Below are 22,489 nucleotides of genomic sequence, written 5' to 3'. Positions count from 1 at the left end.
ATGCTGACAGAGTGATCTGGAGACAGGGATAAGCACAGTTGGCAGTGGCTGCTGTTAGGAACCTGACAGAGTCCCTCAGAGTTCCTGCCTAGATGCACCACTGTGGGGCCAGCAACCTTGGCAAGCTCAGTGCAGGTTAGACCCAGTCCCCTGCTCCACCAGGACTGGGAGATGGCGTGTCAGGGGATTGGGTCTGACAGGGCTGGGAGGCAGAGCAGGAGGAAGGGGCCAGGGGTTTGACTCTGACAGGCCTGGAAGGTGGAACAAGGAGCAGGAGGATTGGGGATCACTGAGTCGGTGCTGTCTGCAGCCAGTGGTGCCCCAGATTTGGTGATGCCCTTTGCAGCTGCATATGTTACATATGTCGAAGGACAACACTGCCTAGGATTGTGTTCCTTTTCTGTAAATCAAACTGTGATGCTGTTCGCTACCTTTTCACAAGGAGCTAAATGTGAGCTCTCCCTTACTAGTGTTTCCCCAGGAGAACCAACCATGCTGCACCACCCACAGAACACTCCTACAGCACACTCCAGCAACCAATTTTTTCAACCCCACCCTGCTCTCTCTTTCAAAGTTCTACACAGCTACAGCTCAAGCCTACATGTCAGATCTTGTTTCTTACCATGTCCTTCCCCACTCCTTCCAATCCTTCATACCAGTCACACTACCCCATCTTTTCTTTCTCCCATTGCCCTCCCAGGCTTGTCTCCCATGGTCATCAAATCCCATTATCCCATGCAGGACCCCACCTTTTCTTATTCATTTCACAATTCTTGCAACAACTAATCTATTAATTAGTTGTTAGGAAAGGGGAGGGAGAGAACAAAACAAAGAAACACACAGACTACTACAAAATAGTAAAATATTAAAATTTCCAAATGTCCTGATCTCCCATTCATTCAGTATCTCATTGGAGTGGATGCTAAACTAGTTACAAAACATCTGTAACCTATTTTTTAATTAACTTCTCATTTTTCTACTTGATTACTTGTTTCTCTTTTCTCTTTAAAGAAACCAGTGAGCCCTTCTACTTAAGTGGCTGTTAACAAGTCAGCTTTCATATTTATTTTGTGTACTGCTTCTTTCCATTATATTTTTAATATTTTGTACATTAGTTAAAACTATTCAGAAATAATCCTCTCCAGCTTCTGCAGAAGATGACTCTTCAATCATGGCAGAGCCAAAACATTTTTCAGCTATTTTTGTGAGCATCCAATATGCTTTAAGAAACCATGTAGAGGCAATTAGCACTGCATCCCAACAGTAATAATCACTCTAGGCTCACAAAGGACCCTGATGATCCCTCTTTTTGAAAATAAGAGACAGCTTTCCTGAAGAGGGAGTAGTAGCTCATTGATTGATACAGATGGAAAAATGGTTCAATTCAGTGTAAGTTCATTTTCAAAGAGGCTAATACGCTGTTTAATTTCTGTAATGTTTGAGTTCACCAGCTTGATAATACTGTAATGTCTTTCCTCTAAGCTGCAATATCTGAAAGTAGGGCTATTCTGATAGATCAAATATGCTGAACAAATACAGTAAACTCTGTCATACCCAGCACTCTATTATCTGGAAGTCTCAAATAACCAGTATTCTTACTATGAGTAAATTTTAGCTACGTTTTCCATGAGTACAGTATAGTGAAAGTAAATACAAATAAATACAGCAAAAACAGCATAAGCTTGTAGCATACAATACTACTGTTAGTACATAAAGTAAGCTACTTACATTTTTGTTTCTTAGTATCTTGCTTTTCTTTAGCGTTATGCATTGCTATGCATTCTCTATTATCCAGAATATTTGAACATCCGGCAACCTCCCGCTCTGGGGGCTGCAGCCATGACAGAGTTCACTGTACCGTATATACAGTAAGTCCTCAACTGACACTGTTCATTTGTTCTGAAGGTCACCTGTAAGTTGAAAACCGCGTAAGTTGGGGAGGGCTTAGGGGTTGGGTTGAGGCCTGGGAGAGGGAGGGGAGTTAAGCCTGGGGTGAGTTACGGCTGGGGGCGGTGAGGGTCAGAAGGTGCAGTTGAACCGGGTTGGGCAGGGGGTTGGACCCAGGCAGCCGGGGGTTGGGGCGGGGGTTGAGCCCGGTCAGGGGTTTGGAGCTGGAGGCCTGCGTGCTCGTGCAGGGAGTCCCGGGCGCAAGTTGAAGTCGGAACCCCGCGTAGAGTGAGGGTGGGGGAAGGTGAGCTGGGGCCGCAGGGGTTGCACGGGGTGAGACGGGGTGGGGGGGAGGGTAGAGCCGCATGTGCCTGCAGTGGCTGACAGCTGGAGCCCCACGTACAGGGGGGTGGGCTGGGGCCGCAGGAGGGAGGGGTTGAGCAGGGGAGGGGGTTGCACCGGGGCAGTGTGATTGAGTGGGGGGCTTTGGAGGCCTGCGCAGCACACCGTGAGCTGCGAGCCAGACCCCCTGCACGGGGGAGAGGGGGGTTGAGCCGGGCAGGGGAGGGGTTGAACGGGGGTGGAATTTGGAGCCCTGCACGCTCAGCCAGCCACATGGAGGTGGGGTGAGCTGGGGCCGCACGGGGGTTGGAGGGGTTGGGTCTGGGTCTGGGTCTGTGGGTGTTGGAGGGGAGCCCCAGGCGTGCGGCTGGGGCCATGGGGGTGGGAGAGTTGGCAGGGGTTTAACTGGGGTAAAGGGGTGGAGTTGTCAAGCGGCGCCACATGGGGAAGGGGTTTTTAGCCCACCTGGGTGCCACAGCTTGGCAGGCTGGGAACCCCCCAGCTTCACATTGTGCTAAACTCGCGTTACGGTGAGTTTCGTGCAGCGTGAATCAGGGGTCGAGCGGGGTCCTGTACTCCGGGTTCGCCTACTCTGAGACCTTACCGCAGCCGCCTGTCTAGGGATCTGTGTAACTCGCACCCCTGTAAGTGGGGGACCTGCTGTGCAATACCACAGTTGCTGCCCCGAGGACCTTACAGTCAAAATAACTATGTTGTTACCAGAGGTCTGACCAGAACCACAGGGTGGCATAAAGCCCCATCAGTTTTTAAATGTGGCTCAAACAATAGTTTTCACACATTCCAACACCAGAAGTTTTACCCAAGGAAGCAAAGAACTCAGAAAACTGGTCCTGTGTGCGGATGTGCAAACTGCAGTCTGTTCTCAGCAGGGAACATTAATTGTCCAAAGTGAGTAAAGGCGACCAAAGGCATTGGTGATACAGCAGATACATAAAAGCCATAAGCTAGTTAAGGTGTGGTTCCTTGTAGACTTGGGAACGTTACTGCAAACTAATTGAAGTATCTGCAGACACTTATGGTGCTATGAGGGACCTAATAACCCTGCACCCCTTCCCTGTTTTAAGTGGACATTGTGGAGTGAGGAAAGAGAGAGGACGTGAGTTTGGAGGTGTGTTGCAGAGATTTGAAAGACTGGAGAACTGGAGGAAAAATGACTCTATTTTGGCAGAACAGCATCAAGGACTGAGGATAACCTAACCCCGGGGAAAGAGAGTAAGAACCTGAAGAGGCTGAAACCCTTCGTGCCTCAAGAGCAGAGATAAGGGACGATATCCTAGCTCCCTGCCACAAAGTGTTGGACAAACCATGCCAACGTCGGGCATTTTGTCACCCTGTCTTGACCCCTCAACATACTATTAGAGCTGTTGGTTAATTACAGTTAATACACATGATTAATTCAAAAATTGTGATTAAAGTGGTTAATTGTAGTTTTGTTCACACAGTTAAGACAATATTAATGGAAAATTGTTACATTTTGGGTGTTTGAAATAAAACAGTATACAGTGAAATTTAATGTGGGTAAGTGGGTAAGTGTAAGGTAATGCATGTTGGAAAAAATAACCCAAATTACACATACTACATGATGGGGTCAAATTTAGCTACGACAGATCAGGAAAGGGATCTTGGAGTTATAGTGGATAGTTCTCTGAAGACATCCACGCAGTGTGCAGCGGCAGTTAGTAAGGCAAATAGGATGTTAGGAATTATTAAAAAAGGGATCGATAATAAGACAAAAGATATCATACTTCCCCTATATAAAACTATGGTACGCCCACATCTTGAGTACTGCGTGCAGATGTGGTCTCCTCACCTCAAAAAAGATATATTGGCATTAGAAAAGGTTCAGAAAAGGGCAACTAAGATGATTAGGGGCTTGGAACGGGTCCCATATGGGGAGAGGCTAGAGAGACTGGGACTTTTCAGTTTGGAAAAGAGGAGATTGAGGGGTGATATGATAGAGGTATATAAAATCATGAATGGTGTGGAGAAAGTGAATATAGAAAAATTATTTACCTTTTCCCATAATACAAGAACTAGGGGACACCAAATGAAATTGATGGGTAGTAGGTTCAAAACTAATAAAAGGAAATTTTTCTTCACACAGTGCATAGTCAACCTGTGGAACTCCTTGCCCGAGGAGGCTGTGAAGGCCAGGACTCTATTAGGGTTTAAAAAAGAGCTTGATAAATTTTTGCAGGTTAGGTCCATAAATGGCTATTAGCCAGGGATAAAGTATGGTGCCCTAGCCTTCAGAACAAGGGCAGGAGATGGATGGCAGGAGATAAATCACTTGATCATTGTCTTCTGTTCTCCTTCTCTGGGGCACCTGGCATTGGCCACCGTCGGCAGATGGGATGCTGGGCTGGATGGACCTTTGGTCTGACCCAGTATGGCCATTTTTATGTTCTTATGTTCTTATGTGCTCACTCTATATTGTTTTTTACAAATATTTGCACTGTAAAAATGATAAAAGGAATGTTTTTCAGTTCACCTCATACTAATACTGTTCAGCAATTGCTGTACTGTGAAAGTGCAACTTAAAAATGTAGAATTTGTTACATAACTGCACTCAAAACCAAAATAAGGTAGAACTCAGTCCTACTTCTTCAGGCAATCACTTCAAGAAACAAAATGTACATCTCTGGGAGAAACTGCTGCCTGTTTATTTACAATGTCACCTGAAGCTGAGAGCGGGTGTTTACATGACACTTTTGTAGCTGGCATTGCAAGGCATTTGTGCCAGACATGATAAACATGCATGTCCCTTCCGCATTCAGCCACCCAACCAGGAACATACTTCAATGCTGCAGATGCTCATCAAAAACAATGCATTAATTTATATCTGTGACTGAACTGATGGGGAAGGATTCTGTCTCGTGCTCTGGTTTAGCTGCATTCAGCAGTGTTGTAGCATATGTTCATTTGAAGAGCCCTTTCCTGCAGATCTGACAAAACTCAGAGAAGCTACCAATGGGCCATTTCGAAAAGCAGCTAAAGAAACCCTGCCCCCTACCCCGCTCTGCCCTGCCAGTGTATTTGTACAGCTCCTAGCCCGCGCGGGCTGGTCCCTGACTGGGCTCCGGGACACCAAAGCTAGGCTGTCTTAACCAGCTGGTCCAGCCCGAGCGGCCATTCAACCCGCAGCTGCTCCGGGGAAAAGGCGCTGCCCCCGCACCCCCCGGGCTGAGGGACTGGGCATCCTGCGCTGCCCTATTGCTTCCCCACCACCGCACAGTGGGTGAGTGGGGGGTCAGCAGGCTCCAGGTAACTGACGCTTGGGGCCCCACATGCCGGCTGTGCCCCGCAGCCCCGGCCGAGCAACACCCTCCCGCCGGCCCGGAGCGCTTTTCGCGGCGGATTGTCTCCCGTCTCTTCCCGTCGCCAGCTGCTGCGCCCGCCCGGGATCTCTGCCAGGGTTGGGCCCCGCGCCGGCTGGAGCGGGCAAATCGAGCTACTCCCGTGCGCAGCGAGCGGTAAGCGGGGGAAGCGCCCGCCCGACACAGCCCCGCTCAGCCTGTGGGGCAGGCCCTGCCTCCCGTAGGGCCGGGCGAGGCCGGCGCTGGGGTGCGCTTGGGCGGGGCGGGCTCCGGGGACGGGTGTGACCAGGCCGCCGCCCTCGGGGCCACGCGCCTCGGGTGAGGGTGGGAGGGGAGAACACGCGCCTGGCTCCAGCCGGCTGTTCCCTTCCCGTGCCCTGCGCGGAGAGGAAAAGCCGAGCTCGCCCCGGGGTGGGTGGCAGCGGGCGTGGCGTGCGCCGTGACACGCGCGGGTCGGGGCCGGCTCGTCGCCGGGTCCTGGCTTCCTGTAATGCCCTCCCGTCTCGCGCGGCTGTGCCCCTCTGCTGGGGTGGTGCATACGCTCCGGGGCGGGGGGGAGACGCTCGCCCGTCCCTGGGGGCGGTAGCTGTGCCAGGAGAGAAGTTTTGGTTTTGCTGACAGGGTGCTGGGGTTGGGGGGAGTAGGGTAACCGGTAGGGGCTATGTTTGTATTAGCCCCTCCCTTTCGGAAGGGGCATGGTAATGAGCGAGTTGGAAGATGCTAATGAGGTGTTGCTATAAATATGCAGTATCTCATTAGCATAATGGCAGCCGCTTTCGAATTGCGTGACGCCAGTGTAGAGCGGGGGCTTTCAAAAGGACCCCTGCCCCCGACCTCAAAAGCCTCTCATTCCTATTTGGTTTTAGGAAGACGGGGCTTTCGAAGTCGGGGCGGGGGTGGCTATGATTATGCTAATGAGGTGCTGCATATTCATGCAAGTGCCTCATTAGCATCTTCCCAACTCATTAATTACCGTGCCCCTTCTGAAAGGAAGGGGCTAGTGTAGATGCAGCCAGGGTGACCCAGTGGCTCGTTTTCAAGAGGAGCGCCTAACCAGAAAGGCAACGAGGGGTCCTGTAGCACTTTATAGACTAACAGAAAGGCAACTCTAACTCAGGAACCTACCCATGCAACAAACCTCAGTGCCAGCTCTGCCCACTTATCTACACCAGCAGCACCATCACAGGTTCATTCAGCTGCACATCTACCAATGTAATATATGCCATCATGTGCCAGAAGCTAGCCAGAAAGGCACACCAGTGCATCCGAAGAAGCGGGTCTGTCCCCATGTAAGGTGCTGCAAGACCTCTGTTTTTTTTGCGGCTACCCCTCTGATGCTAGTCAAAAAGGGATTCTGGCAGTTCCCATCAGCTGTTGAGGGGTGAAGGTGCCTTACAAGCCCGGCTCTGCACACTGCCTCCAAACCAAAGCCGTTTCCTGATAACCACCTTAGTTAAGCACTGCCCAGATCTCACATTCCTCCTGATAACCACCTTAGTTAAGCACTGCCCAGATCTCACATTCCTCCCTGTGCCCCAGCCCTCTGTTCCAATCCGTTTCAGCCTGATTCACTTCCTGCACCCCAAATTCCTTGGGCTCATCCCAGAGCTCCCTACACACATCAACCCTCCACCCCAGCCCTGAACCACCACCTACTCCCAAATCCACTCTCTCCCAAACTCCCAACCCCTCCCCTCAAGCCCACATCCTGCACCAGAGCCCAGACCCCCAGCTGGAGCCTTCATAACCCTCTCTGCACCCTTGCCCAATTGACTACCTGGTTGAAAGTGAGGCAAGGAGTGGGGACAGGGAAGTGGCAAAGCGGGGTCAGGGCATCATGGAGGGAGCAGGACAGTGGGACAAAGGTGGTCCATTTTTTGCCATTGTAAAAGTGGCAACCCGAATAACTTGGCTGTGGATTTTTATACCCCTGAGTAATATAGTTATAGTCACATAAATATGTGATGCAGACCTGGCGCTAATCAGGTCTGTAAGTTAGCTTGAACTTTAGTCACCAAAGAGACACATTGCCAGGAGACTGAGGCTAGTGGCAGAAGAGCACAGATGTCTGGAACTGTGTCTGGTCCACGAGGGTCATGGTAGATTCTCAGCTGATTAATTTTTTAATTCTGTAAATTTTTAGAGAAGTTCTATACCCTTTGTTATACAGGAGATCAACCTAAATGATCCAATAGTGCTTTCTGGCCTTGGATTCTACAGGATCTGTTTTTAATACTGAGGCAGAAGGATAGAGCTGAGTGGTCTGAAAATATTTGAAAGTTGCCCCGTGTCCCTTCTGATGAAAAAGATGACAGTGATCCTGGGCTGTGAGGTAGAATTCCATAGGAAGTATCCTCTAATAATACTCCTCTTTCACAAAGGTAGTGATCCCTTCGGAAAATAATTCTTGCAAGAAATAACTGTAATGGGGGCATTTTAAAACCATGGAATCTAAAGCAGTTGGCGTGAATCAGTACAAGTTGATGGAAGGTGTGCCTGTTTGCAACAGGGCTAAGTTTCCTCTATTGTCATTTCCTTAGTAGTGTTTTATCTTTCTTGGCCTCCCATGCCCTTGCTATTTTTATTTTCTAATGGTGTAGTCTTTCTTACATATGACAGTGCGGGCAGAATCGCGGGCAATAAACCCCCCGCTGACCCCGCACCAGCAGTCCGTCCGGATCCCCACGGGGCCTCAGACGAGGGCGAAGGAGAGACGGCAGAAGCCCGCCGACTGGCAAAAGGCCGCTCCGCTCCTCAGCAGGCCAACCCCACCCACCTCCGGCAGGGGGCCTAGAGACCAATGTTGTGTAAGAGGAGAGAGGCTGGGAGAGGCTAATCCCCGATGGGTTAGGAGCTGGCTTGTTTTTGTTAGGGGTAAGGGTGAGGCGAGGAGAGGGAGGTTGGGTTAAATAATGATTATATTTATTAACAAAAAAACAGTAACTTACAAACATACAACACAGTATACAAACTAAACTTACAGGGCTATATGCTAACTTATCTACTTTTAACTATATCTCAAACACTTACAATAAATATCATTAAGGATCCCATTGAAGAAGTCTGTATGAGACTTTCCTTGCTAAACACAAGGATAAAAGACTTGGTGAGTTTTTCTTTGTCTCCGGGCTATAGGGATATATATTAGTTTTTTTACCCCTATATATCCTGGGTGACTAGTTAGGCCACCCTATTGGATACCTTGAGGACCAGCCTATCAAGGTTCCTTCCCAACTGGGTTGTTCAGTGGGGATTGGAGAGGAGGGGAAAAGAGAGAAAGAGGGAAAAAGGAGTTATAGAGAGAAAGAGTATAATAATAAACAACTAACTAACAAACTATGGGCTTGTTAACCAAATGTGCAGCCCCGAGCAATAGTTTTCAGTTGGCTCTTAGTCACAGTTTGTTGAGTATACCCACACAGCCCGATTTAAGCTGTACAGTTAGTATTTTAGGGCGCGGGGGGTTTTTTACGTGTCCGTTTGGTCCTGTCTGGTAGTTGAGTCTGATGAGGTGGTCACGTCCGGTGAAGGAAAGTCAAGGGGTTGGCAGCGAGAGCGTTGGTGCTGCGGTGGTGGCAGATCTTAAGCCTCAATTGGAGTGGACGCAGTACCCCACCCTATGGGTGAGGCCAGTTCGACCCACTCCAAATCCGCTCTTGATCCGTTCGTCGTCGGCGAGATCGGGGGTGCCGCAGTGATTTCGGCAGGCTTTGAGTACTAAGGGGTGAGAACGCAGTACCCCACCCTAAGGGTGAGGCCAGTTCGCCTCTCACCCAATTTACCTCAGAGCGAAAACTGCCTTAGCTCTTTTAGTGTGTTAGTGTGATTCAGCTATGCCTCAGCAGAGCGGACTCTGCTGGGTGGATGCGGAATTGCAGGTTGAAATCTTCAGGGAACAGGAGCTTTTCACAAAGTCTTCTCTCAGCGCTGAGTGAACAGTGACAAGTGACCCCGAGCGCTGCGGGGCGCTGCCTTATATTCCCTGTTCTCATGTATTATTCATTAGTTCATTAGCATATATACATTTTGAGGGGCCTGTTTTCAACCAGGTCCTTCTCCAGGAGCTACCTCACCTCTGTCCAATGAGGAGCCTGGATTTTTAAATTCATAATTTTGAAATGTCTGTGAGTTCAGGTTACCGGTAAAACCAACCGACACAGAGTGACCGTTACAGGGGCTGCTAACTGGCAGCCTATGTACCTTTTAGAGTCTACCTGCCCCTGTAATGATATTAAAGGCCTAAGGCTTGTTTCCCCTGGCCCACGGGGACGATTATGCCCAAGGGATGAAAAATCCCTGACAACATAAAGGTGTAATTCCTGTTGATAGATATTTGCTATATTAGAACAGCAGTTAGACTAGAATTGTAAAAGAAATGGGAAGAAATTAGGTTTCCATCTCATTCTGCTTTTCAGTGAGAGGTGGACATTTAATTTCTATTCTTCCTTTGAAAATCCCTCTTTTATAGACCAGATCGGTAGGCATCTTAAAAATACTGAAAAGGAACAGCATGTCCCTTCTCACTTCCTTGCTCCTCTAGCCCTCCACCAATCTGAAAATGATTCTTTGGCCTTCTTCCTTCTCTCTTCCCTGTACCACACTCTTGATGTTGCCACTTAAGGACTCTGTGGAGGCGTCTCTGCAGACTTTTCAACTAGCACTATCTCATAGATGAGCAGGCACTGACACCAGAAAGCAACTAGCTTCCACATATACTCCAGCAGCTGCCAGCACCTTCCAACCCAGCCAGCAGCTAGATTTTGTCATTTTTGGAAAAGGGCATTCTTCAAACCTACCAGCTAACACCACCTCACTAGCCAGCAAACACTCCCTCTCCTTAGTACTCCAGTCCAAGTTTGACGGTCTATAGAAGCTGTCATTTCTTTATAACTTCTGGGAATTAATTGCTGCAGCAGCACACCCAAATCCCAGAACCCAAAAACCACCCTTAATGTTGTGACCCAATTCCCACAATTTTTACAGACACAAATGCTTGTGCGATATGGTGGGTGGCAAGATAATTTGGAGGGGAGGTCAAAACCCTGAGAATTGCTCACTCTATAACAGTCTTTGTTTCGTATCTTCTTTTACTCATCTCTTTTTCCAAACTAGTCATATCATGAAATCCTTTCTCCATTAAAGTTGGTTGCAGTTTGTAGGTTGATTTCAGTGTCATGAGCCCCTGTGTTTTCCTGGAATAATTTTTACTCGACTTTCGAGATGAAGTGATCAAAACTAAATATAGTATTTGAACTTTATATGTATATAACACAGGATTTTTAAAAAACAAAATACTGGGTTCCAATTCGCCAGTGTTTGCTAGAAGGGAAAAGGGGGATTGTCTTTTCCTTCCCCAGCCTGGAACTAACTGATGGTTGGGAAGGTGTACAACTACTGACTTCCCTCCTCTAATTTCCTGTATGCTGCTCAGCATAGCTACGTCTACACGTGGATACTAAATCAAAATAGCTTATTTCAATGCAGCAACATCGATTAATAGTGTCTACACGTCCTCCAGGGCTGGTGCCGTCGATGTTCAACGTCGACGTTGGGCAGCACCACATCGAAGTAGGCGCTGCAGGGGAGCGTCTACACGCCAAAGCGGCACACATCGAAATAAGGGTGCCAGGAACAGCTGCAGACAGGGTCACAGGGCGGACTAGCACTTCCGGGGCAATAGCTAGCCGCTCCCTTAAAGGGCCCCTCCCAGACACACGCAGCCTGCACAGCACGCGGTGTGCAGAGCCACAGGCACGCACACCCCGTCAAGGCAGTATGGACCCCCAACAGCAGCAGCAGCAGCAGCAGCAACAGCCAGAGGTCCGCCCACCCGCCCTTGCAGGAGCAGTGCTTGCCCTGCTCAATGCTATGCAGGAGGCAGCTGACCACCTTCTATTCGCAGAAGAGGAGCTGCCCCCAGGGGAGGAGGAAGCAGCCCCAGACCTTGCTGCCCTCCAACCCCGCCCCCCCCCGCTGCACATGCCGCTGGCTGTGGAGCTACCCCACGAGCACCGACTGGTGGGAGCAGCTGGTGCTCGGTGAGTGGGACAACGAGTGCTGGCTCCAGAACTTTCACATGAGCCGGCAGACATTCCTGGAGCTCTGCCAGTGGCTCACCCCCACACTGAGGCACCAGGACACCTCCATGCGGTGTGCCCTCACGGTCGAGAAACGGGTTGGCATCGCTGTCTGGAAGCTGGCCACTCCAGACAGCTACAGAGCCGTGGGGCAGCAGTTTGGAGTCAGCAAGGCCACCGTCGGGGCTGTCCTCATGGAGGTAAGAGGACCAGGGGGGGGGCCTGGGGGGGCAGCCCTGGGGGAGGGAGGCCTCGGGGAGGGAGCCCTGGGGTGGAAGGCCAGACACACCCTGCACACCGCTCACTGGTGCTCTCCCATGTCCTTCCCCTGCAGGTCATCCGCACCATCAATGCACTGCTCCTCCACAGGCTCGTGCGGCTTGGGGACCCGGATGCCGCCATCGCGGGGTTTGCCAGCCTGGGCTTCCCAAATTGCTTTGGGGCTCTGGATGGGACCCATATCCCCATCCGTGCCCCGGAGCACAGCGGAGGACGCTTCCTGAACAGGAAGGGCTACCATTCGGTGTTCCTCCAGGCCTTGGTGGACAGCCGGGGCCGCTTCCTGGACATTTATGTTGGGTGGCCTGGCAGCACCGATGACGCCCGGGTGTTCAGGAATTTGGGCCTGTGCCGCCGGCTGGAGGCGGGGACCTACATCCCCCAGTGGGAGATCCCTGTGGGGGACACCACCATGCCCCTCTGCGTCATTGCAGACGCAGCGTACCCCCTCCGGCCCTGGCTCATGCACCCTTACACAGGCCATCTCTCAGCCAGCCAGGAGCGCTTCAACATGCGCTTGAACCATGCGCGCCAGGTGGTTGAGCGCACTTTTGGCAACCTCAAAGGGCGCTGGAGGTGTCTCCTCACCCGATTGGATGCAGGCCCCACCAACATCCCCCAGGTTGTGAGCGCATGCAGCGCACTCCACAACCTGGTGGAGAGCAAGGGGGAGGCCTTCTTCCAGGGCTGGGCTGTGGAGGCTGGCAAGGCTGACGTGCAGCCACCCGCTGCCCCCAGTCGCCAGGTGGACCCCGAGGGGATCCGGGTCCGGGAGGCCCTGCGGGCACATTTCGACCAGGCCGCAGGGTGAACGCTGGCAGGCCCCCCACTGTACCCCCTCATCCTCCACAACACTCCCTGCCCCCACGCCCACACCACAGAGCACCCAAGAGCGCACACCCCCTTTATTTGTTTGCAAATAAAAATGGACCTGTTGTTTTTGAAACCAAAAAACAGTGAATTCTCTTATTATTAATACTACAAATATATATATATATATATAGTAGAACAAAAAAGGGGAACTATTTACATGGGGGGGCAGGTTCCATAAAAAAACAGGGGTCTAACACAAACTATATACAAATATATGATGGGGGATATGTACGGGGGGGGGCACGTCCTCGGCCCCACACCCCTCTACTGTCCAGCGCCCAGGGTTGGAGGGCGCGACCCTCGCCTCGGCCTGAGCCCTGACCGAGGCTGGGTGGGGGCCAGGCGAACCGGCAGTTATGGCCGGTGGGTGTCAGCAGGCCCCAGGTCCCCCTCGGCGGAAGGCCCCAGGGTGGTGGACGACGGTGGGGTGGCGGTCGGAGCGGTGGGTGGAGCGGCGGGCAGGGTGGCTGGCGGCGCGCCATGGGGGGCCAGGTATTCCGCTTTGCGCTCGAATGTGAGCATGAAGGCCCCCCATGCCTCCTGGTGCCAGGCCAGCGCTTGCTCCTGGAGCTCCAGCCGCCGCTCCGACACCTCCAGCTGACGCCGGAGGGTCGCGAGCAGCTGGCGGTCCGTGGCCGTCCTCGGGTGGTGGCTCCGCCGTCGGCTCCGTGCTGGGGCTGGTCGGTGCTCCGCCGAGGGGCTGGCCTGCAGCGATGGCCCCGGTGGGCTTTCCGGGACCACTGAGACCTTGCCGGCGCTCTCCGGGCCCTCTGATGGTGCAGCTGCGGAACACAGGGAGGGAAGAAGAGTGGAGACAGCCGTTAGTGTGGGCCCCGAGCCGTGGCCCTTGTCCCCCCACCCCTCTGCTGCTGGGTCCCCATCCCCGTCCCCAGGAGATGCTGCTGATGATGGGTGTCCCACCCCCCCCATGGGGGACCCTATGTTCCGCTCCCCCCATCCCCAGGGATGGGGCATGGCGCTGTCCTGCTGGGGGGCAGGGGCTGATGCACTCTTCTGAGGGACATGCCACTGCTGTCCTTGGGGCCATGGTCATCTGGGCATGTGGAGGGCCCTGGTCATGTCTCTTGTCCCTGCCCCTTAACCCTGGGGGTGTGCACCGGGGGGTACATACCTGATGGTCTGCTCCCACGGTCGGGGGACACCCTCTGGGCGGACGCCCTGCTGGAGCTCCAGGATGGGAGGGCGATGTGGAGCCCCCTGTCGCTGGAGGAGGATTCCCCCTCCTCCTCCAGCATCCCAGAGGTGGGCTTCTGGGGGGGGCCCTGGGGTGCGGGGCTTGCCTCCGGGGCGGACTCCGCTTCCGGGGCCTGCTGGGGCTCGTCGGCCGAGGTGCCGAGAGTGGCCAGCGGGGAGGAGGTGTGCCAGGGGCCCAGGATTTCCCTGAGCTCCCTGTAAAAGGGACAAGTGGCGGGGGTGGCCCCAGGTCGGCTGGCCGCATCCCGGGCCCGGGCGTAACCCTGCCGCAGCTCCTTGACCTTACTCCTGACATGGTCAGGAGTGCGGGCAGGGTGACCCCGGGCAGCCAGGCCCTCGGCCAGCCAAGCGAACGTATCTGCGTTCCGCCTCTTGCTCCCCATTACCTGGAGCACCTCCTCCTCGCTCCAGAGCCCCAGCAGGTCCCGGATCTCGGCCTCTGTCCAGGAGGGGGCCCACTGCCTCTTCCCAGACTGGCTGGCTGCCTGGGAGCCCTGGCTCCCCTTGGGGGGGGTGCCTGGGGGCGCTTGGGGGGCTGCCTAGCGGCCATCGCTGCAGGGGTGGTGGCTTGGGCTGCAGGGAGGCGTGCAGGCTGGCTGCGTGGCAGTGCTGCCGCCTGCACGTGCTCTCAGCTTCCTGCACAGGAACGCAGGGGGCGGAGAGCTTTAAGGGGCCATTGCATGCGGCGACCTTAGAGCTCAGGGGCTGGAGAGAGCGTCTCTCAACCCCTCAGCTGATGGCCGCCATGGCGGACCCCACTCTTTCGATGTTGCGGGACGCGGATCGGCTACACGTGCCATACTTCGACGTTCAACATTGAAGTAGGGCGCTATTCCCATCTCCTGATGGGGATAGCAACTTCGATGTCTCGCCGCCTTACGTCGATTTCAACTTCGAAATAGCGTTCGCCACGTGTAGACGTGGCGGGCACTATTTCAAAGTTGGCGCGGCTACTTCGAAGTAGCCAGCACATGTAGACGTGGCTCATGTGTGCATGTGTCCTGTCCCCCATCCTTCGCTTTATTTTTGATGTTCTTCAGCTATGAATAGCTCCAGTGCCTTTCCATTTTGCTTCTCGTTGCTTTCCCTTGCAGAGTCAAAAAATCCTGATATGATTCTCATCTTTTTTTTTTCCTGTCCACAATATTCTAAACAGCATCTGTGAAACTGATGTGATTTTATTTTGTCACTGCTTGCAATCCTTGCAGAGGTGTTGAGATGATCTGCAAATTTACAAAGATGTCATTGCAGTTGGTCACATTTAGAAGGCTATCCTTGAAAATACTGGATACAAAACGTTTCAAGTGTATGGTTGTCACGGCTGGTTTCCCCATTCTGGCACTCCAAGTGCAGAAAGTGGGGCCCTGGAAGAGACCTTCAAAATACCTTGCCTCTATTGGTTTCTGCTTAAACGCTTCCCAAAGTCACAGGTTCCCTGACCCTGGGAGGTAACTGCCATTGCCCAAATGAGAAAATCCCTTCTTTAAAACCCAGGAGGACACACACAAGATGTGTCCCTGTGGGGTAATAATAAACTCTTAACTCTAAGAGAGCTTGAAAACAAAGATAAAGATATTAGGCTGCAATATGATAGCTGATCTTTCAGTCTTAGGAATTTTAGACACAGACACTTCTCTAGGACACAGGAATCAAATCATTGCCTTTTAAAAAACGTGATTTATTAACAAAACTAAAGATTTACATGCAAAAGCGTATTTGGTTGCTAGGTGTTACAGAGTAACTTTAAAAAAACTTAGGTTAAAGCACAGAGAATTACTTCCCTGGAATTCAGTTTGAAAGTTACGGTGTACAGCCTGAGAAGTCCCACACCAAACCCAAAATAAAAAATAACCACCTCATATCTGACTAATGATTTCCTTTCTACTTATATATCTGTATGCCAAGATCTTCTTGGGGCCTGGATATTTACCAAATTCCTTATGCCTGCTCAGGATTAAACATCTCTATGGGCTTGTCTACACTACCTCCCTATTTTGAAGGGAGGATGGTACGTAGGGTGTTGGGAGTTTATTAATTAACTGCTGCAGGGCATATGCAGCACTTCATTAAGCAAATTCCTCCCCACGGCAACTTCGAAATTTAAAACTTTGAAGTGCCGGTTCGTGTCTAGCCGCAGCTCACCCGCCGGTACTTTGAAGTGCCCGGGGTACTTTGAAGTCCCTTTACTCCTCAAAATTTTGGGGAGGAATTTGCTTAATGAAGTGCTGCATATGCACCACAGCACTTCATTAATAAACTCCCAACACCCTATTTACCATCCTCCCTTCGAAGCAAGGAGGTAGTGTAGACACAGCCTGTCTCTCTCTCCTCTGGACACACAAAAGAAAAAGACTTCTCAGCAGGTAACTGCTTCAGTTCAAATAATTTCTCCCTCTCATTTCCCATTGGCTCACTTTGCTGCTTGCCAATAGAGAAACCACTCTCTCTGAGTTTACCCCTTTACAGGCATTCATTCATCACAATAGTTATTTTGGGTTTCTCTGCTGTTGGGTACTCAGTATAAGGCAATTTCAGAGTTGAGTACCTAACCCTCTGAAAATCAGGTCTATCTTAGACGTGAAAGCACTCCAAACCACTAGACACTTTTCAAAATCTTAAGGATTGTACATTTAATATTCACTGCGGGTGGATTTCTGTATTCCACTCGTGTAACATCATTCCAAATCTTGACTAATCAAAAGAATGGTATTCACAAATGATGACTCCTCCCTATTCACTCCACCTTCTAGATTATAAGGTACCTACACTGAACAAAGTAGTTCATGGGGTACCTCACTACTAACTTCCCTGCATATGAGTGCTTTGAACTTTTGGCTCCATTCACGTTTTGTCTACAATTAGCCTTTTAAATTCATGGTACTCCTCAGCTAAAGGTTTATGAACACGTGAGACAATTATTTAAATGTAAAATTCTCCATCCCATTATTAATTTCAGTTAGCTATTGTAGTACAGCACTGTATAATTAAAATTGATACGGTATTGCTGTGGAAGTACGTAACAAAGAAACAGTTCCCCTAAACAGTGTTTTAGTAATCTGTTGTAAAGTACATACATGTTTTTTCTCGAAGCATCTGCTTCAATAAGAATTTGTATTCTGTTTCTGCAACATACAAACCCTACAGACACAGTTGTGCCAAATCTAGCAATAAAGAAGCAGAGTTCATTATGGGAGATGATATGCAGGCATTTACTTAAAAAAAACCCCAAACCTTTTGTTACACAGATCTTTATTTGCGACAAATTGGGCAGTGTGTTGTCTGTTTCCTCCATAGAGAGACCTGAAGAAAAGCACAGAATTTATGTGGAGAACTTTAATAGACCTTCAGGAATTTTCTCATTAAAATCAACTGCTGTGGTAGAAAAATACTGTAAATTGCTGTGATTTGTTGTTCTAAGTTATTTATTTGCTCATTTTTTAAACTGTGGTTTGTCATAGTTGTATACCAAAGGGATTATCCACCACAAAAAGTAGAAAGAAATGAGACAGTTGCTATAAATACTTATTACAAATGTGTAAGTTTAATTCAGATATCTTTACAAATGGACATGGGGCAGATAAAAGAACATTTGTTTTGAAAATGCTCTTTTGTAAAGCAACAAAATATGATAATCTGTTTAGCAAAATAAATGATTGAGTGCCTGCCAGATGTTGTTATAACATGGTTTTTTTTAAAGGTATGAGAAATTAAATGGAACATAATGTAATATGTAGATAAATGGGCCTTATTTGAACAGAGGTAAATGCCAAGTGCTAGAGGATTATTTGGAAACGTCTGAAATAAAAATTTGAATAACCAAAGAAACAGTCCTTGCAGTCCATATAGATTGCTTGTACTCTTAAGATCCTAACTGGTGCACTATTGGAATAAATACATGCATATTAATATATATTCTAAAATAGACAAGAAAGACTTAACACAAGAAAAACCTGCCATCAGTCAAATAGGTCAAAGATAAATCTAATATTTAGGAATGCATAATTTGGAATTTCATTTTCACAGTGCCTATAAGGTAAGTACAAAATTATATCCACAGCAGCAGCCTCTGACCAATATTTATTACATTTCAAAACTGGAGTTTTGACTTCAGTACTTGCTTGAGAGAGACATTTAACATTTTTATACCCTTTGACTGCTGCTGTCAAATATATCTTATGTGGAAGGACTATTAAAATGACAGTTGACAGTAACGGTGTAAGCAAAACTCAAGATGCAAGGATGTCTGGTGTGTTTCAGATCATTTGCATTTTTCAAATTCTTGTCGTGCAAGACAAGGTTTTGAATGTGAGTGCTCTGTTTTTACTTAAATGCACCTACTTGGATCTTTTGTTCAACCATTATTGATCTGAAGCTCTTTCTTACTACTAATACTATTCTATTAGTTTGTTCTAGATTTGTCTAATTGTATGTGAACGTGGTATATTACTTCAATAGTATATTCACCATTGAAGTAAATCAAATTATCTTTCTTCAAAAACTAAGCAGATTGATTGCATTTCACCTGGACTATTGCATGTTAAAAAGAAATACAAAGAGAGGTAATCGCTGTGCAAACAATTTGTTAGATACTTCTCAGTTTGTATTATTAGTGAAAAGTCAGTAGAAATAAGTGTGAAATTGTTGACTCAATTGCACATTGATATTGCATGCACACAGAATCCTTTTTATGATTTTTTGCTAGTAATTTTGTATGTATTCTTTCAGTACTTAAAGTAGGGATGGCCAGAACACCCTAATGCAGGAGACCCTTTAAATATAAATGTTAGGTTTAATTTTCAAGCAGCTGGCATAAGGATATCAGAAGAAGCAGGGGACTGGAACAGGAGGTGGATTTCTGGGAGGACGGGGGAAAGGGAGAGTTTTCTGAGGTCTTTGACAGAAAAAGTGAAAGAGAAATTTGCATGGGGAAGAGAATTCAGAGATTTAGGGAAGACGAAAGAAAATTATGGAATACAGTAATGAGAAAAGAAAGATAGGATATTAACTGGAACCATTTTCTGTTTGGTGTGGTCTTAATATAAGTCTCTTTCTTGCAAGTGGACTGATGCTTGGGCCAGAGTGCTGACTGTCATGGTGTAGATCCTCTTACAGAGTAGTCTGGAGAATTAGAAATTTAAATAATGAGATCATTGGGGACGGAATCCCTTTTTGGTATTCTAAAGAACCGTGAAAATACATGTCACTATATAACTAGCTGGATGAAAATTACTGTATAAAATCAAAGTGGTAGTAGTATTGCTAGTCTGAGTAGGGACTGCCCATGTGACTAAGTCATGAACGCTGATTTCCTTTGTAATTTAAACAGATCACAGGTGCCTAAACAAATTATACATTTTTACTGTCTTTCCAGCTCTAACAAATAAACAGTTGAAGAACAGAAGTTAAAATGAGTAGCCTAGAAGCTGATGTGCTTCGTTGCTGGAAGTGTAGAAAATACATAGCAAATTCTGATTGCCTCATAAAATGTCATGGAAATCAACTCTTTGAAGTAAGTATGGATTCTTTATTATTCCCTTGCCAAGTGTAATACCTACATATAATAAGATTCCAGGAATGTTTCTGTGTGTCACTCCACACCCAAAATGTCTGTATGGTCAGTGTGAAAACTGTGACCAGGCACAATTAAGAGCTCTTTCTGTTCGGAATTTCACCAGGATGAATTACAACTCAGTTTTGTTATCTGTTACTATCCAGATTTTAAGTTCTCAGCTTTTTTGTTTTAACAAATTTCTCCTGTGTCATTACAGCCACAGTAAGGCATGTATCTATGCAATATCAAGAGCCAAAGAATGTGATGACTATTGTGATGTCAGAGGTGGCATAATCAATCACCAGCCTTACTCTACATCTAATTTACATATATTAGTTTCATTGGTTATATGAATGAGACTATATAGGTGGTAGTTTATTTGGCCTAGCTGCCACCTGCATAAATCAACACAAATCTCCCACCATGCCCACCGCTACACAAATCAACACAATCCACCTTCAGCAACACAATGAGCACACACAGTATCCTGTGTTCCCTGTAAGCTGAGCTCTTGAACATTCGCCTAGGAGAGATTCAGGTGCTTCTCAGCTGATCAGCATAGTGCTCACAGCCATCCACAGTGAGCATCATGTGTTTATGTAAGTGGTGCACATTTGCACATGCCTTAGTGCACATAACAAAATTTATGTTGTCCATGGATGGAAAAAATTAGAGGGAACACTGACAGTATCCTCAAGTACCCATAGCCCTGCACTACAGCACATGTCGCTCATTTGCAACCTCTGCAAATCGGCACAATTATCTGTAAACCTAGATAGTGAGGTTTGCGCTTGCAGTGGGGCGTAGGCATACATTTTGTGATTCTGAGTCGTAAGACCTGCCCCTCTCATCCACATTTCACTGGCTAGCTTAGGCAGCTCTTCATTCCGTTTTCTCGCATCTGAGAATCCTTCTCTTAGGCTCCTAATGCTCCTGTATAATGCATAGGAAGTCTGCATATCAAACTTGGAACAGTGAATTGTATTGGATAACAGGGAACCTAGGAGTTAGGTGCTGCAATGCCTAAGTCTCCTTTGTGAATCTAGATCATAATTATTTCCTTTATGTTCTGCAGCATGATGATGGTTGCTATCCCTTATATGTTTGTATGCTAGCTTGTGTAAAACTCAATAGTTTTGTTATTTCATAGAATCATAGGGCTGGAAGGGACCTCTGGAGGTCGTCTAGTCCAGCCCCCTGCTTCAAGCAGGGTCAACCGCCATTAAGTCATCCCAGCCAGGACCTTGACAAGCTGGGACTTAAAAACCTCAAGGGATGGAGAACCCACCACCTCTTTTGGCAATTCATTCCAATGCTTCACCAACCTCCTTCGAAGTAGTTTTTCCTAATATCTAACTTACACCTCTCCCTCTTCACCTTCAGACCATTACCTCTTGTTCTGCCATCTGACACCACTGAGAACAGTTTCTCACCCTCCTCTTTCGAGCTCCCCTTCAGGAAGTTGAAGGCTGCTATTAAATCACCCCTAAGTCTTCTCTTTTGTAAACTAAACAGGCACAAATCCCTCAACCTGTCCTCATGGGTCTTATTCTCCAGCCGCTTAATCATTTTTGTTTCCCTCCGCTGACCCTGTTCCAGCACATCCACATCCTTGTTATATTGGGGGGGGGTCCCCTAAACTGAACACAATATTTCAGATGTGGCCTCACCAGTGCCGAGTAGAGGGGAACAGCCACTTCTCTAGAGCTGCTCAAAATGCCCCTCCTAACGCACCCTAGTATGCCGTTAGCCTTCTTGGCTACAACAGCGCACTGTTTACTCATATCCAGCCTTTCATCCACCATAACCCCTAGGTCCGTTTCCGTCATACTCCTGCTGAGCCAGTTGGTCCCCAGCCTACATCAATGCTTGGGAGTCTTCCACCACAGGTGCAGGACTCTACACTTCTCCTTGTTAAACCGCATCAGATTTCTTTTGGCCCAGTCCTCCAATTCATCCAGATAACTCTAGATTCTCTCTCTCCCCTCTAGCGTATCTACCTCTCCCCCTAATTTTGTGTCATCCACAAACTTGCTGAGGGTGCAATCCAGTCCCTCATTGAGGTCATTAATAAAGATGTTGAACAACACTGGTCCCAGAACTGAGCCTTGCGGCATTCCGCTTGAAACTGACTGCCTTCAAGATATTGAGCCATTGGCCACTATCCTTTGGGCCTGACTGTCAAGCCAGCTTTCTATCCATCTTATGGTCCACGGATCCAATCCATATATCCTTAACTTATGGACAAGAATGTTGTGGGAGACCGGAAGTCAAGGTATATCACATCCACTGACTTCCCCATGTCCAAGGAGCCTGTTACCTCATCATAGAAGCTAATCAGATTGGTCAGGCAGGACTTGCCCCTGGTGAATCCATGTTGGCTACTTTTGATCACTTTCCCCTCCTCCAAGTGCTTCAGAATCAATTCCTTGAGGATCCCCTCCAGTATATTCCCAAGGATTGAGGTAAGGCTGACTGGTCTATAGTTCCCTGGATTGTCCTTCTTTCCTTTTTTAAAGATGGGCACTACGTTTGCCTTTTTACAATTATATGGTATTTCACTTGATCTCCAAGAGTCTTCAAAGATAATGGCCAATGGTTCTGCAATGACATCTACCAATTCCCTCAGTACTCTTGGGTGCATTAAATCCAGACCCATGGACTTGTGCACATCTAGTTTCTCTAGATAGCTCAGAATTTGTTCCTTCCCCACAGATGGCTGCTCTCCACCTTCCCATACTGCATTGTCTAGGACCGTCATGTGGGAGTTGACTTAGTCCATGAAGACTGAGGCCAAAAAAGCATTGAGTACTTCAGGTTTTCCTACTTCATCTGTGACTAGGTTACCTCCCTCATCCAGTAACAGCCCCACACCTTCTCTAATAAGCCGTTTATTGTTAACATGCCTGTAGAAACCCTTCTTGTTA

General features: G+C 48.5%; 1 protein-coding gene across 2 annotated transcripts in view; it reads left to right on the top strand.

The window, feature by feature from the left end:
* The first annotated feature begins 5,666 nt into the window (after positions 1-5,666).
* Positions 5,667-22,489, top strand: part of RNF180 (ring finger protein 180) — a 140,995-nt gene continuing 124,172 nt past the window's right edge. For both annotated transcript variants that reach the window (XM_074994269.1, XM_074994268.1), the window contains exons 1-2: positions 5,667-5,723; positions 19,383-19,520. In XM_074994269.1, the coding sequence (XP_074850370.1) occupies positions 19,419-19,520 (102 nt within the window). In that variant the 5' untranslated portion in view covers positions 5,667-5,723; positions 19,383-19,418. The remainder of the gene's footprint in view (positions 5,724-19,382; positions 19,521-22,489) is intronic.

This window comes from Carettochelys insculpta, chromosome 5, assembly GCF_033958435.1.
Source record: "Carettochelys insculpta isolate YL-2023 chromosome 5, ASM3395843v1, whole genome shotgun sequence".
Taxonomy (NCBI): domain Eukaryota; kingdom Metazoa; phylum Chordata; order Testudines; family Carettochelyidae; genus Carettochelys; species Carettochelys insculpta.
This window is presented reverse-complemented; position numbering and strand designations above follow the sequence as displayed.